General features: G+C 39.2%; 1 protein-coding gene across 2 annotated transcripts in view; it reads left to right on the forward strand.

The window, feature by feature from the left end:
• STIM2 (stromal interaction molecule 2) overlaps positions 1-16,937 on the forward strand; it is an 84,282-nt gene that overhangs the window by 31,560 nt on the left and 35,785 nt on the right. Inside the window, exon 2 of one of the 2 annotated variants that reach the window (XM_068403118.1) lies at positions 13,065-13,195. In XM_068403118.1, coding sequence (XP_068259219.1) covers positions 13,065-13,195 — 131 coding nt within the window. Of the gene's footprint in view, positions 1-13,064; positions 13,196-13,948; positions 14,029-16,937 lie in introns of those variants that run through there. The other variant, XM_068403119.1, reaches the window with a different exon arrangement.

Raw genomic sequence — 16,937 nt, forward strand, 5'->3', positions numbered from 1 at the left:
AGCATTCGGGAGGCTGAAATGGAGATAGACTGGTGGAGCCAGGCTCTGCCTTCCCTGCAACAAAAATGGGAGCACCTGCCGGAGAGCTCCCAGGATCGAGGGACCCCTGTACTCTGCCCCTCTCAGGTGGAAAACAATAACCTAGAGGAGAGAAGTGAGTGGAGGCAAGTCTATGGCCGTGGCAAAAGGCGAGTGTCCTCCTTGCCTACCTCGCCTCCACAGGTGCCTCTGAGCAATAGATATGAAGCCCTAATGGAATACAGCCAGTCCAATGGGGATGTGGTGGAGAGGCAGAAAAACCTGACAGGCGTATAGCTACCTCCTCCACAAGGAAGAAGAGAAGAGTTTTAGTGGTTGGAGACTCCTTCCTAAAGGGAACTGAGGGCCCAATATGCAGAGCTGACCGCCATCACAGGGAGGTCTGCAGTCTGCCTGGAGCCCGAATCAGGGATATCAGCAGGAAACTCCCCAACCTGGTGCAGGCCACAGACTACTACCCCCTGCTGATCTTCCAGAGAGGTGGGAAAGAAGCTGCATCCCGTAGTCTGAGGGGGATGAAGAAAGACTACAAGGCCCTAGGACGGTTGGTGAAAGAGTCTGGGGCACAAGTTGTTTTCTCCTCCCTCCTTCCATTTTCAGGTGATGACGTGGGATGGAATAATAGGATTCTCTCTATTAATGCCTGGCTACGAGACTGGTGCTACAGGCAGGGCTTTGGGTTCTTTGATAATGGCTGGTTTTATAAGACAACAGGCGTGACGGTAATACATGGGAAAGGTTTATGTCGTAGGGGCAAAAGGGTTCTGGGACAGGAATTAGCAGGGCTCATTCGGAGAGCTTTAAACTAGATTCGAAGGGGGATGGGGTAGTAGCTGGGCTTGTACCACTGGGGCAACGCTCTAGTGTTGAGGTAGACCAGGAGGCCTCCCATCCCCTTGGGGTGAAATCGGTGTGCTCAGCTCGCTCCCTGAAATGCCTGTACACCAATGCACGCAGCATGGGGAATAAACAGGAGGAGTTAGAAATCCGTGTTCGGTCGGGGGGCTATGATCTAGTGGCAATTACAGAGGCTTGGTGGGACGCCTTGCATGACTGGAATGTGGTCATGGATGGCTATGTCCTGTTCAGGAAAGACAGGCCACTAAGGAGAGGTGGTGGAGTTGCTCTTTATGTGAGTGAGCAGCTAGAATGTATTGAGTTCTGTCCAGAGGCGGATCAGGAGCGAGTTGAGAGTTTGTGGGTGCGAAATAAGGGGCTGGCTGGCAGGGGTGATACTGTTGTGGGTGTCTATTACAGGCCACCGGATCAGGATGAGGAGGGTGATGAGGCCTTCTACAGGCAGCTGAGAGCAGTCTCTCAATTACAGGGCCTGGTTGTCATGGGGGATTTCAACTACCCTGATATTTGCTGGGAGGCCTACTCAGCCAGCCATCCCCAGTCCAGGAGGTTCCTCCAGTGCATTGATGATAACTTTCTGATGCAAATGGTGGATGAGCCAACAAGGAGAGGAGCGCTGCTGGATCTTATCCTCACTAACAAGGAGGGTCTGGTTGAAGAGGTGAAGGTTGAGGGCAGCCTTGGTTGTAGTGACCATGAGATGGTAGAGTTCAGGATCTCATGTGGCAGGAACAGAATAGCTAGCAGAATCACAACCCTGGACTTCAGGAGGGCCAACTTTGGCCTTTTCAAGCAATTGCTAGGGGAAATCCCATGGGACAGGGTACTAGAAGGTAAGGGGGCCCAAGACAGTTGGTTAGCATTCAAGGACTGTTTCTTCCGAGCTCAAGATCAAAGCATCCCAACAGGTAGGAAGTCAAGGAAGGGTACCAGGAGACCTGCATGGTTGAACAGGGAACTGCTGGGCAAACTCAAGTGGAAGAAGAGGGTGTACAGATGATGGAAGGAGGGGCTGGCCACTTGGGAGGAATATAAGTCTGTTGTCAGAGGATGTAGGGAGGCAACTAGGAAAGCTAAGGCCTCCTTGGAATTAAACCTTGCAAGAGAGGTCAAGGACAACAGAAAGGGCTTCTTCAAATACATTGCAGGTAAAGCCAACACTAGAGGCAATGTAGGCCCACTGATGAACGAGGTGGGGGCCCTGGAGACAGAGGATAAGAAGAAGGCAGAGTTACTGAATGCCTTCTTTGCCTCTGTCTATACTGCTGGAGGCTGTCCTGAGGGGCCCGGACCCCTGAGGCCCCAGAAGAAGTCAGGATAGAGGAGGAATCTGTCTTGGTAGATGAGGGCTGGGTCAGGGACCAATTAAGCAACCTGGACGTCCATAAATCCATGGGCCCTGATGGGATGCATCCGCGGGTGCTGAGGGAGCTGGCGGAAGTCATTGCTAGGCCACTCTCCATCATCTTTGCTAAGTCGTGGGCAACGGGAGAGGTGCCTGAGGACTGGAGTAAAGCGAATGTCACTCCAGTCTTCAAAAAGGGCAAGAAGGAGGACCCGGGTAACTATAGACTGGTCAGCCTCACCTCCATCCCCGGAAAGGTGATGGAACAACTTGTTCTTGGTGCTGTCTCTAGGCACATCAAGGATAAGGGGAACATTAGGGGCACTCAGCATGGCTTCACCAAGGGGAAGTCATGCTTAACCAACTTGATAGCCTTTTATGAGGACGTAACCCAGTGGACAGATGATGGTAAAGCTGTGGATGTGGTCTATCTCGATTTCAGTAAAGCGTTTGACACGGTCTCCCATAGCATCCTTGCAGCTAAACTGAGGAAGTGTGGTCTGGATGATCGGGTAGTGAGGTGGATTGTGAACTGGCTGAAGGAAAGAAGCCAGAGAGTGGTGGTCAATGGGACAGAGTCCAGTTGGAGGCCTGTGTCTAGCGGAGTCCCTCAAGGGTCGGTACTGGGACCAGTTCTATTCAATATATTCCTTAATGACTTGGATGAGGGAATAGAATGCACTGTCAGCAAGTTCGCTGATGACACCAAACTGGGAGGAGTGGCTGACACACTGGAAGGCTGCGTAGCCATTAAGAGGGACCTAGACAGGCTGGAGAGTTGGGCGGGGAGAAACTTAATGAAATATAACAAGGGCAAGTGTAGAGTCCTGCATCTGGGCAGGAACAACCCCATGTACCAGTACAAGTTTGGGACAGACCTGTTGGAGAGCAGTGTAGGGGAAAGGGACCTGGGGGTCCTAGTGGACAGCAGGATGACCATGAGCCAGCAGTGTGCCCTTGTGGCCAAGAAGGCCAATGGCATCCTGGGGTGTGTTAGAAGGGGTGCGGTCAGCAGGTCAAGAGAGGTTCTCCTCCCCCTCTACTCTACCCTGGTGAGGCCGCATCTGGAATATTGTGTCCAGTTCTGGGCCCCTCAGTTCAAGAAGGACAGGGAACTGCTAGAGAGAGTCCAGCGCAGAGCCACGAAGATGATTAAGGGGGTGGAACATCTCCCTTATGAGGAGAGGCTGAGGGAGCTGGGTCTCTTTAGCTTGGAGAAGAGGAGACTGAGGGGTGACCTCATTAATGTTTATAAATATGTAAAGGGCAAGTGTCATGAGGATGGAGCCAGGCTCTTCTCAGTGACATCCCTTGACAAGGGGCAATGGGTGCAAGTTGGAACACAGGAGGTTCCACTTAAATATGAGGAAAAAGTTCTTTACGGTGAGGGTGACCGAACACTGGAACAGGCTGCCCAGAGAGGTTGTGGAGTCTCCTTCTCTGGAGACATTCAAAACCCGCCTGGACGCGTTCCTGTGTGATATGGTCTAGGTAATCCTGCTCCGGCAGGGGGATTGGACTAGATGGTCTTTCGAGGTCCCTTCCAATCCCTAACATTCTGTGATTCTGTGATTTATCACTAACAACTAAGGAATACGTATTAGAAAACGACACTGTTTGCTGCTATTTTTATGGGCTCAGAGATACATTTATCAAAATGGTATCAACAAAGATGTATCTAAGATCCGTGCAACTATGGTTTATTCTAACATTCTGATAGTTGTAAATATCACTATCTGTGTTAAGGTTGAGCAATATCATACTGATGATATGTTATTTCCTAAGATGTGTGACTATCTCATTTTTTTACATTCTGCAAACTTTTTTTATTTTTAAAGAAAGGGCTCTTTAGATCTTGTTTGCATCAAATAAGCCAAGGTGAACTGAGTAGATTTGTCAGCCTGGTTTATCACTTGGTGAAATTCATCATGAGAAAAATATTTAGCAGCATATTAGTAGGAGCAAAACTGCCAGTTGTGCAATCTGAGGTTGGATGTGAGTGCTAACTGCTGAGCAGTTCATGTAAGCTTCTGGAATTAGGATAGTCCTTAACTAGCCAGAAATCTGCACTACTAAATCTTCGCATAAGCTAATAGGACTATTTAAAGAAACTGATATATACAGATCCTTAAAATTACTGATATGTTGCATGGTGCTAAAAGGAAGTGTTTTATTATGGTGGTATTGGTTAAATAAAATGAACCTATGCACTTAGTACCTTTGTATTTCTGAAAGTATAAACATTACATAGGCTGACAAATTTAACACTCAAATGCTAGAATCTTAACAGATTGTGTGTTAAGAAAAAAAAGTGCCCTGATGCTAAGCTTCCATTATTATAAGTACAATGTTACATCTTTTAAATTTAGGTTTTAGTTGTATAATTCTGATATGTTCTCTTAAGTATAAATACATCCTGACAACTTGTTGTTACAGGAACTCAGAGGGAACTGATGATGCTACAGATGGTGCTCACAGAGGATTAAATTTGATTCCTTGGTTAGAACAGTTAATAGTATATGTACTAGATCAGGTGGTGTAGAAGACTGAAGTAATTCAGTAATGTCAGCAATGTCATGCTTACATGCTTGATTCATGGATATAGGATATGATTATGAATCACATGTGAAAACAAATATATCAGAGGAAAACCTGGTGTGATTATAGGTATAAGTTTAAAGATATATATGATTTTACATGAAAATAATTAATATGACTTTAATACACTCCTCTAATTTATAATTTGAGCATATTTCAGTTTGTCTGAAAGTGTAAGGACTTAGGTCTTAAAAGATGCTTTTTTAAAATCTCAAAACCACGTCTTGAACTTTTTGTGCCTTTTACTAAACTTTTTAAAAATTATGTAAGGTGGTAAAATCCTTTTCAAGTGCTCCCCCCCCTTTTTCACTCTAAGAAGTTGTGAACTACCTTTTCAGCATGAAAACTGTTTTAAATTATCAGCCATACTATCATGGTGGTTGTATCTGCAGATCACTGTCTTCCAGAAAGGAATTTAGTGGCTCGTGCTCTGCCTAGCTCTTGAGCCATATCTGAATAGAAATTGGTACACTGAATATTGACTATACACATTCACCAGGAGGTTAAAGATCAGGCTTCCAGATTAATGCATAGCAGAGGTAGTAACAAGGGTGGAATTCTAAGCAAGAAGGTGAGGTTTTATCTAGAAAACCGTTACTAGGAAGTTTACTTCAGAAATCATATGGTGGTTGTATTGTCAGACATTTGAAGGTCACCTATAAATCGCTTTTCTGATTTCCTGACCAAACTAAGAAAGTGGCTTAAATGTTATGTTACTGTTCTTCTTTAAGAGGTGACAAATTCTTGGGCAGATGAAAGTATATGATCAGGGATATACTGCATCTTTTCCAGCTTTCGACTGTTAGAAGAGGGAGAAAGTTTTTAGAACAGCGGTAAAGAGCTAGTCAGACCTAAAATATATAAAAAACTTAGATGTGTGTTGTTGTATGTGCTTAGATGTGTATTATGCATTAATAGTCACTGAATATCTATGAATACACATCTGTAATTTATTTCATCAGCTTAATTAATGTTCTGTTCACGAATTAACTCAAATAGTAAATTCACAATCCTGTTTCTTCAATAGCTGTAACTTCTAAACACGTATGGGATAGAAGGCAAAAATACTGACCGTCTTGTTCATTTTGTCTGAGTTAAGGGTGTGTTTTTATTCCAGGTGAAGTTATGAATTTAGGTCATCTTTGAACCTATGTAAATTTCTTTTCTTGGGGAATTTCTATTCTTTAGATGTTAATCACTATAATGTGCAAAGAGTACATTATACATTTTTAAAGGTGTGTTAAATAGTCTTCACTACCAAATCAAGATACATGGATGAAAACTTAGATTTAAACTGCATTAAATATTTCCCTTCTTGGTCTTGTACTAATAAGTATAAGTAAAGTGAGACAGACTTTCCTGTTGCTGAGAGGAGATGTCAGACATCTGGCTTTTTTTATATATTTAAACTGAATGTTCATATGTGCTTGTAGGTTTGTCTAGTAAGTATTGTTAAAATACAAGTAAGGTTGGAAGGAGGAAAAAAATGGAGAATTTTTGATGGCTTGCGTAAGATGCATCTCCTGGTTTCCTCTCATCCTGCTTTGTTAGGGTTGGCAGGAGTTCCTCTTCTAAATCAGTCTACTTTGACCATTGTATACAATAATTGTCCAACTTCCTCTTCCCTTCAAGCTGTGTCATTGCTCAGGGAGGGTGTGGGAAGGAGATGGAAAAGCCATGAATCCATCTTCTTGATTTTTGTTTAGTCAAACAGAGCGGTGTTGTAATTTAATAATTAATTTTCTGACAGTCCAAATGAAGTGTTTATACTGATACTTTGTCTTGTCAGAATAATCCTTGACATAATTAATGCATTCAAACCCCTTTCTGCAATTTCCTTTTTAAACAAGTGTTGGTGATTTGGGATAGTTGCTTTTAATGCAGTTACAGCAAAATTAGATTTGACATAAAATTTAATTCTCTAGAGAATTCCTTTCATATCTTTTCCTTTGAGTAAAGAATTTTTATCGCTATGAAGTTCTTAAATAGTTTTCTAAGATACCATATGATTTGAATGTCTTAACAGGTGATCGGAAAGCTAACAGTGTCCACTGTTCTGCAGTTTGTTTTGAAGCTTTTTATCTAGGAAAGATTAGAAAAGCTTTTATCGCAACCTATCTTAACATTTTGCTAATGGCATTATTTGACTGAATTTCTGCTTTAAATAATGAACTGTGATTTCACAGATTTTTTTTTTTTTTTCCTGTGCATAAAAAATGAAATTTAAGTTCATAGTTAGACAGCTTTTTTGTGGGTGTGGAGAAAGCAGAGATGAGCTAATGGTGATTTAAGGAAAAATCAAAGCCTTGCTTGCCTCACCAAGTTTCAAGTTTCCATGTGGGGGAAAAACTATAATCGATTTGCATGTATTAAAAATACTGAAATAGCAGAATAAATGGGCACTTCTCAATAGTGATAAAACAAGGTTTGGATCTGTCATGCATAGATCACTTGTATTATTTGAAGTGGTAATGATTTATTTTAAGGTTGTTTGAAATGTCATCTTTTTTTACTGAAGGATGTTTAGTGGATTTTAAAAGAATGATGGCAGCTTTCATGGAATTGAACTGAAAATAGTTGTGGGTAGGTTTTTTTTTAACTGAATTGTTGCCAGTCACTGAGCATTATGCATTGTTCAGAAACAAGTGCTTCAGATACCAGACTTCGCAGTCAGGAGTTTCATCTATGAGTCTCGTCTGCTGTTATTGGATGAGTTTATAAACACAATTTCAGAAATTACCTGAATTTCTAATATGGAGTAGTGGGAAAACCCAATGTGAAACTTTACATTTTAAAATTCTTTGGAGACAACAATGCCCTGAATCTCCTTTCCTGTTGCACCCCTTCCCCTTTCCCTTCTGTCATTAGTATTATTGCATTTTCCTCTTCAGGAAGCTCATTTAAGTAACATCAGTGTTGTGATTAGAAGATAAATGTATTCTGCCCTTTTTGTCAAAATTTTGTCTGTTTTTTAAAATGTTTTTACTAGAAAGATGTGCTGCAATGATGAACTTTATTTTTCACTCTATTAATTTAAATAAATGTCACAAATGACATTGTCAAGTTAACTGTTGTATCCTGCTCAGCCTACTTACCATATGGAGGAGTTTAATTATTAAGAGTAGGAGTGACTTACTTTGGGAGCTTTTAATTGAAAGATTAAATGGAGCTCACTCTGAGATTGTCTCTTCAAGCATTTGAAGATTTTAACGACACCTTATGTAAGGATTTAAGATAAAAGCAACATGTTTGTTGCCTTTACTGTGAATAGCTGTTTTGAACATCTGGTGAAATTCTTGAACACACTTGCTTTTCAGTAATTTCAATAATCCCTACTGTACCTGACACTTAGATTTGTACTCGGGTCTTTAAAAAGCATTGTTCTCTTACAGGTTTTTTTGCCTTGAAAGGAATCATACTGAATTGATGAAGAAACTGCAATGTATTAAAGTACAGTGTAAAACTAAAGCACAAAAGAAATGTAAGGAAATAGAAATACTAGTTACATGAAGATGCATTTGGCAAGGAGCTGGGGTTGTTGTGGCCACCTGCTTTGGCTCTGGAAAAGGCACAGAAATCCTACTTCTGTCATCATGGCTTGCTGAAACATAGTTTTTTTAAGTTGAGAGTAGGTGCTTAGGAAGCTGACACTTGTGTATAGTGCTTGCCTTTTCTGTGAGGCTTCCCTTTATCCCAGATGGCTTCTTAGGAAAGAGGAATCATAAAACTAGCAGAACATGGTACACTCCTGAATTCATCAGAAAAAGGCAGTCGTGGAAACACTGTGGGCTTCCATAGGACTGCCATATGTTAACGTAAAAAATTGCTCTTCCTTCTTGGTGAATGCTGAACATCCTCACAGAAAAAAAATGATGTGTAGTAGCCAATCTCTCCAAATAACTCCCAACTGCTAAGTTGCTCTGAGTGAACTAATGGGGAAATTTAAAAGCATTTAAATTTTAATTTTGGAGGTGTGTGTCTGGTTGCGAAAATCATAAAGGTTTTGTGTGTCCCTGTATTCTTAAAAAGGCTCTTTGAGGCATCGAAAAGACTTAAGGGCTCAGGCTTTTTGGAGGCCAGATTGGAACTGCCAACACCTGACTAGGGTCCCCCTGTCACAGGCTTTGGCACAGCTGTAGCTTTTATGCTCCAGTGTCTATATGCAAAAGGATGTGTGTGAGATAACCCTGGGATTATTAGCTATTTGTTAGTATGTCAGTCTTTCATTCTGAAGTCTTGTTATGCTTACAACACTAAGTAAATGCAGGATAGATGAAAGACTGCGAGGTGCGTATACCCTTTTGCTTTGGAACCATTTTTAATGGTGTATTCAAAAAATAAATATCAAGGGCTCTGTTGACATGAACACTTGAAGATATGGGTGTAATTAATTTTCCTTACTGGCTTGTCTTGACAGTGTCACTTTGTAAGTTTAACTCCCGTTGCCTGCAGGAAATGGGATGAAAAACCTGTGCTTTAAAGTTTAGGAGAATTTCAAACTGAAGTTTTTCTTGTAGTCTTGCCTTATGTTAGCCTCATGGAAAAAGGGAGAAGAGGAAGGGGAAAAAAAAAAAAGAGAAAAGGAAGGGAAAATAAAAAAAGTGCTAAGTGTTACTTTCCCCTTATCTGTAAATGCAAAGTTTCCTGTATACCGGGTTGGATAACTCTGTACTTGGTTCGTTATCAAATTGTCTCCTGTACGACTGGTCTGTGCCCATGGCTTTGTGCAGCAGCCTGGACTGGTGAAGACTACTTTCTCCTGTTGCCTCAGAGCTAGGAGGTAGTTACTGAGCTACTCAAGGCAGGAGGGAAGGCCTGGTTCAAAAACCTCTGCCAAGTTTGTTGAGGCACAAATTTGGCATTCAATTTCTTTAGTAACAAATTCCCTCCTTATCATGGCCAGAAGTTCTGAAACTTCCTCACTTAGGAGCAACATTAAAAACTGGACTGTAAAATAACTCCTGCCTAGAGTGACATGGTGTGCTTGTATGCCTCTTGTCCACCTTATCTAAACTGTCTCTCTTTTATTTGCTCTGCTACTTCTGCTGTGCTGTTTGTTAAAGGAAGGGTCAAATTCTAAGCTATCAAGTTCACTCCCTGAGTGAACTTCTTGCAGTCATCTCTGTGCTCTTTCCCGTGATCATGATTTTGGACTAAGTGTATTTACGACAACACACCAGACTAGGACAGAGAAATTGGTCCACACATAAAATTAGGTTTGTCCTTAAAGTACAATAGAAGGCTTGGAATCCCTGAACACCCTCATTAGGGTGGATTCAAAGTGAAAAATAAATTATCAACTAGTCTTGTAATTTGTCGTGAGGCCTAAGGCCTGTATTTATGGTGCTTGCTGTATCTTGAGACTTTTCCTCTTTCTTTTGTCTTAATTAAGTGTATGTTTGAGAAGTTTCTAACCATACTTCATCTAGTATTAATTGGAATTGTTTCTGCCATGCAAGTGAAGCAAAATACTGCATGTTAGAATCTCCTGCAGAGCTGCAGATGATTAAATTTCTGTCAGCTGTTTTTTGGATTTCGTAGGGCTTCATAGGTGGGCTTGTGAAATGCTTTTCACTTATTCTTTAGGCTGTGGCCTTGTAATTTGTTTTTGTTTTGATATTGTTCTCTGAAGAGGGGGATGACAAGTGTCAGTCTGGGTATGTTTACTTTTACTGTATGAAAATAAGCTTGCAGGTAAATCTGGATTCTGTTTAGAGTGGGATAATCTTTATTACAGTCGGGATGTGGTCCTACTGCATGTTTCTCTGTCCCAAAAGGAGCAATTGGAACTCTATTGTCTCTTAAGAGAGAGATCAAGTGTTCCTGGAGCCATCTCGTGGGACATTTGAAGCACAAGCAGCCTGTTTACTTCTCTCAAGAAGAGCCATAGCTCTTTAAAGTATCTTCCTGCTTAAATAACCAAAAAAGGCATATTTAAGAGAAATAAGTACTCTGATTAAGAAACTGATCAACCTCAGTTTTGAGAAAATATACTCTGAGAAAACATTTTTGATTTGAAAAGATGGACTTCCAACTGAACAAAATGGAAAAACATTTGAGTGGGTGCTTGCAAACAGAATGCTATTTATCAGACGTCTTCTTCTATGTAAGAACAGAACTAAGTGCAAATTAAACAAGTTGGGTGTGTTTGAGGGACCTGTTTATCTGTTCTGAAAATTATACTTTCTTGTAACTTAAAACATAGTGTAGAACTAATCTTGCGGTACAAAGATGGTTCTTGTGATATATGATTGTATTTAAGTAGTGTCATATTCTTTGTTCATGGCTATTGGAATTTAATTATTAGCAAAACTTGGAGGTGATTCATTACTATTGCAAGGGAAGCCTTTCTACACCAAGCACTCTGTATTACAGTGAGAAATCCTTTAACCCCTCCATTATAGTAGTTTTTTCATTGCAAGGCAAAAATCTGAAGGCTGTGTATTGTGCAAATTAAACATTTTCCAATGAAACAGAGATGGACAAATAAAATAGATTTTTTTAAAATGTAAAAAAAAATTACTCAGTTTTACTTTTTTTTCCACAAAATATTAGTTGCATTCCAAAGCTGAAAATTGTTTGTTTAAATCTGTCTTTCTGATTTATATGAAGTAGTTCTAAAAACAGCATCTCTCTCTTCTGGGATAGTGTCTGTGAGGTGCTTTTTTTTTTTTTTTTTGTGGTGATTTTTTGTTTTGTTTTGGTTTTTTTTTTATTTAATTGATACGTGGGTACAGATAATAGTTAACTCACAGTTAACTTATGTATAATAGAACTGATGTATAATGTAAGAATGCATTGACTTATGTCTAGCTGTAGGGATCAGTCCTGTTAATATGCATCTGAGATTCCAGCTATGCTGTGGGTGCTGCGTTCATACTTCTGCTTTGTAGCCTTATGCAAGCTGAGTCTTATCAGCATCCATTATTTTTGATTATTTTTAAATTTATAATAGACAGAAAAGCGGAATCATGCCAACTCAATTGTATGGAAATACTAACACGATGAATTTATTTTTCTGTGCAAACTTTTGATCCTGTTTCTATATGTGCTTCCTTTTCACTACTTATATAAATGAGCCTTTAATAAATTCTGTACTAACTTGAAAGCTTAATCCTTTAATAGATCAGAAGAAGCAAAAATTACTCATATGCTGCCTTAATTTGTATTTGCACTGATAAGATTAAAGTGGAGTGCACCAGTTTATAAAAATGCACTGACTAGTCCCATAATGGCTATTACAGTGGGAATTTACTATCTTGTTAAAACTGAAGTTTCAAAAAATGGTTTCCGTATCTTTCGCCACCTTATGTTCTTTGATGGTTCGGTACATCAGAGTTAAGTAAATAGCTAGCTATTAGTTAATGCCAAGGTCTGTGAAAGACCAGTCTTTAATCATAGTTGATCATCATGCATTGTAGAATTTTGGAGCATTTGGCATGTGCCTTGTGGAAGGGAAAGAACAGAGATGTAACAGTCTGGCATGGTGGAAGCAGAGCAATCAGATGCACACAAATCATGAGCCTTCAGTAATGAATGCAAATGAAAACATACTATTTTTGACCTGGAATCCCGTTCCACAGTGACTCTGCTGTTTTTGATCAGAGCATACAGGACTGAGATATCATGTATTATTATCAGTTGAATTTTCTTTGCAGTGTGCTTTCTTCCCCTGCAGTCCTCCTTGAATATTTTACATTCAGTAGTACTATCTACTTTGAATTTGACCTGCAATGTGGTTACTATCCCATTGTTAACTCTTTATAAAGCAATGATTGTAGGACATGACAATTCTTTTTCTCTTCCTCCACTGTTTTCTGTTTAACCGAGGCTTTCAGAAAGGAGGCTGGAAAACACAGTGACTTTATTTGCTATTTGCAATGATATATTACTAAGGGTGGATGATGGGTAGAAGAAGAGGTGGAGATAGCAGTTACAGGGGTGGAAGAAAAATCCAAGAGTCAAACTATTCCAACCTATTCTTTGGGCTTTCTTCCTGGATAAAAAAAAGAGTAGATTTTTCCTACCCCCTCCCTTCACTTTTTTGTTAAGAATTATTATTTTACAGCTAAATTTGACACCTATGACCTGGTGGCCATGTGCAGTGAAATACATGTACACATACAGAAATTTAAACCCTTTCTCTTGCTTGGGAGCTTAATATTCTAGAGTGACAGTAGCTAATATTTCTGTTTTGTTTTTTTTTTCTTCCCCCCCCCTTTAGATCCCTGCAGTTCACTCAGCCCACCGTGCTTTACTGAGGAGGACCGATTCAGCCTAGAAGCTCTCCGCATGATCCATAAGCAAATGGATGATGACAAAGATGGTGGTATAGAAGTAGATGAAAGTGATGAGGTAGGAGTAAAAAGCCTTCACTTGTGCATACATGAGGTCTGTCTTTTTTTTTCCCCCCGTTTTATATAGCTGCTCTTTATGCTCCAGCACTTGAGTGATCGCTGCTGTTTTTTTTTTAATTCAGCCCTTCCCACAGCCAAATGTGGAAGGAAAGTCTAATTTCTAGAATTGCCCAAAATGGAATATTATTGTCCATTGTTCTAGCCTAAAATAAAGTTTTATACGACTACGTATAAAAGCAGTCATTTTTGTGCTTAGTGTAAGAGGTAGGCAAATGGTGTTGGTTTAGCTTGCAGTGAGGTGACTAAGAGTTGACGTGATCTGCCACCTGGTATTTTAGTTTCTTTGCTCCAGGGGGATGCTTAAGGCATCGCTGAGCTTTCTTATTTACCTTAGATCTGTTCCAGGCACTTAGTGGTGCAAAACAATACCTGTTACAGACAGTGTTCTGGAAAGCTTTCTTATGTGTTTTTGCTTACAAGTAGTAAGCACCTCCTGCTGCATTAATGATAGATCTATAAACTAAGAAAGATTATTCAGACCTGCCTGAAGTTTTTTGTGATTGTGCTTGAATAAGTTTGGTTAGGCAGGCTCCTGGTTGTCCTGACAAAGGACTTGCCCTTGCGCTTACTCAACTTGGCCATCAGGATTATGAAAATTACTGGATAGGAATGGAAATATCCATGTAGTTTCATTGTTCTTGCTTCTTTTGCTTTCTGGCAGTTGTCAGGTACAGGCTTGAGAAAGGAAGGGGAGTGAAGATGTCCCCTCATCTCCTGTCCCCTAAAAATGAGGGTATTGCCATGTGGTTCTGAAGCCCATTCTCACTGGAGGTGAGTGGGAGAAGAATCTAGCCCTGATTTCTCTTCGTTTTTTTTTTTTTTTTTTTTTTTTGTAACATCTCAGGGAAGATTGTTCTCCCTGAATGAGTTAAGTTGTGAATTATCATTGTCAAGTTTAATGTGATGCTACTTACTTTTTTGTGTGACTATGTGCAAACAGCATCAACAGTGATTGATGCTTGGTTGAGATGAGTTTTCTGCAGGAATACAATAGAGAGAATGGTCCAGAATAAAATAATGTACCTTTTAACTTTGGAGGAAAAAAATCTGCTCTGTACCTTAGGGAGTGTCATGGTGAGGCAGTTCAGGCACTGGAAATAGTCTAGCTCTGTTATCGCAGAACGTTTGATCATTGTCGTTAAAGTTTGGGACAGGCACAATCCAGTCTGCAAACTGAAACATTAGTGATGGAGCATGAAGCTTCTCAGTGCTGTGTGGTTCTCTTGACTTGTGCTGCATTTGTTATACATGAAAGTTTATAAAGTTAAAAGAAAATACTGAAATATTTATACATTGGAAACTTTTTATTAGTATTCAAAAGATCTGTCCTGGTTTCCAGTGGACCATCTTTATATCTGACCTTAAGTTTCTTCCTGTTCCAGAGGAATGTTGATATAAACCCAAGCAATAGAAGCTACTCTTAAAACCTGTTAAAATGACTGAAATTAGAACAGTTCATGAGGGATGCTTTTATAGCTGGGGTAGTGAGAGGTGAATGAAACTATGTATTCAAACTACTCACTGTGCATAAAATAAGATGACTGAAATGTAGCCCTTTTTCCTGCTAGCTCATTTTTAATTATTGAAGAAATATTTAATAAACCCCTCAAATTAGCTTTTTTCCTACATAGTTTCCATGCAAATCAATGATGAATATGTATTTGCTTTCTTCTAAGACATTAAAAGCAAACTTGAAATATTATAATGGAAAATGCAGTTTAGTTGCAAGTTCAGCTAGTCATCTACATGTTCTTCTTGTAGCGCTAGTACTGGATCTTTACCATAAGGTTAAAAGAGCTGACATTTTAACAACATAGTTACATAGTTACCTGATTACAGTAGGTCTGAATATGTACTAAGTCTGTCCTAATATACATGATTTTTTTTTTGTTCTGTCACTGTGGGTGATGCTGCTTGTTTTGATTAAGAATGAGGACTGATAATTAAAAAAAAAACTTTATTAGAAGTAAAGCTTACATGAAATACAAGTATTTTGCTTAACAGCAGAGTAATGGATTTTCTGTTTCATGCTGCATGATTTTTGCTTGCAAGACTCCTGAAAGACCAATATATTGAATATATTAAATATGTGGGTTAGATATTCAGCAGATTTTTATTTGGCAGGAAAAATGAGAAAAAGTACAATAACTTTCTACTGTTTTACCAGCACTAAAACAGGGTTACAAACTACAAGTGTATATTTACACCAAGGAAGGAAGTTCTTGTAAGCTATTTTGAGAGGGGAAGGTAACAAGAGCTAAAGATGTTGAACTATTTATTTTAACTGTTTTAATTTGCTAATCCAGTTGAGAACTCCCAACAGTGATTCCAGACATTTCACCTGCGTGCTATTGTTTTTCCTAATGTTCCTCATGCCCTGTTTTGTAATGTAGTTTGTTTTTCCTCTGTAAAATGAAGTCTCACATAAAATCATCCTGTAGAGAAAAGAGTTTCTCTAAGATATAAGAAAATTTGAACTTTTATAAGAAACTTCGTATTTCCTCAAAAATTGTCTGGTACTGGAAGCCTTTTGGATCTACCTTGTGTGGACTGGAAAGAAACTTGTATTTGACCTTGATGAAATTGATGTGGGGAAACTTGATTTAAATTTTTAGCATGGGGTTTATTAGTCATTGAAACACATGAGGGATTTGTTGAAGTCTTCTAAGGAAGATAGAGGGACTATAGTCTGAGCGTGGATTGGTTAGATTTTTTTTTTTTCCATATTCTTTGGTCTGTTACTTAAGTTAGACTAGATGGTATAACTTAAGAGATTTATAAAAATGAAAAAGCTTAAACTCTTAAATTTGCTAGAATATACTTTTCTAATTCTAGTTATTACAAAATACTTGGAAAAAAGATCTTTTGTCATAGTTACTCATATATTTGGAATTTTTTTTTGCATGCGGGATTCACATAACTTTCTAATACTTGCCCTGAATTTTCAGTGCAGAATTATGTACTTCAAAACAAGATGCATAACTTAAAGAAAAAAAAATGGTTTAGATAATAAATTTATGTTTTACTTTAAAGTAGAGTATGCTTTACCATGCAATTACTAATTTCTGTAAAGTAGGCTATCGCAGTGTGAAAACCAGAGATATGGAACATCAGAGAAGAGGAAAAAGGAAGGATGTGGAGAAAGACTGTACTTACCATTAGGGCAGGTTAATATGAAGTTTTCTATCAAATCTAGCTCCTGCTATTATTACTTTATTAGCATACAGATTGTAATTGTTTAAACTGGTTTAAAGAGGTAGGCTGTAAAAGGGTAGCTGAAAGGGAGAATGTATTCCTAACTGAGGTTTTAGTCATGTGCTGTGGGAGGCTATCTGCCTCAGGAAGCATCTGTTGCACCACGTGCACGTGATTTTTAATGATCAAGGGGCACAAGCAGTAAGACAGACTTATCATATGTTCACTATTTGCATAGGTTTTTCCTGTTCCAAAGAACCTCTGTGTGTAGATTCTACATGAAGTAATTTCCTCAAGGAATCTTTCTGTAGAAATAGAATAAGTTGCTGGTTTTGAAGTATTAATATCTTACTATGTGTGTAATGTCACACAAAGCTAATGGCACAAATTTACAGCTTTGTGTGGGATCTTTGGATAGATCACTTAATATCTTGATATTTTGAGGTTTTTTTATGAGTGCACTTGCATAATTACTTAACAAAAAA

This window comes from Nyctibius grandis, chromosome 6 (assembly GCF_013368605.1).
Source record: "Nyctibius grandis isolate bNycGra1 chromosome 6, bNycGra1.pri, whole genome shotgun sequence".
Classification (NCBI taxonomy): domain Eukaryota; kingdom Metazoa; phylum Chordata; class Aves; order Nyctibiiformes; family Nyctibiidae; genus Nyctibius; species Nyctibius grandis.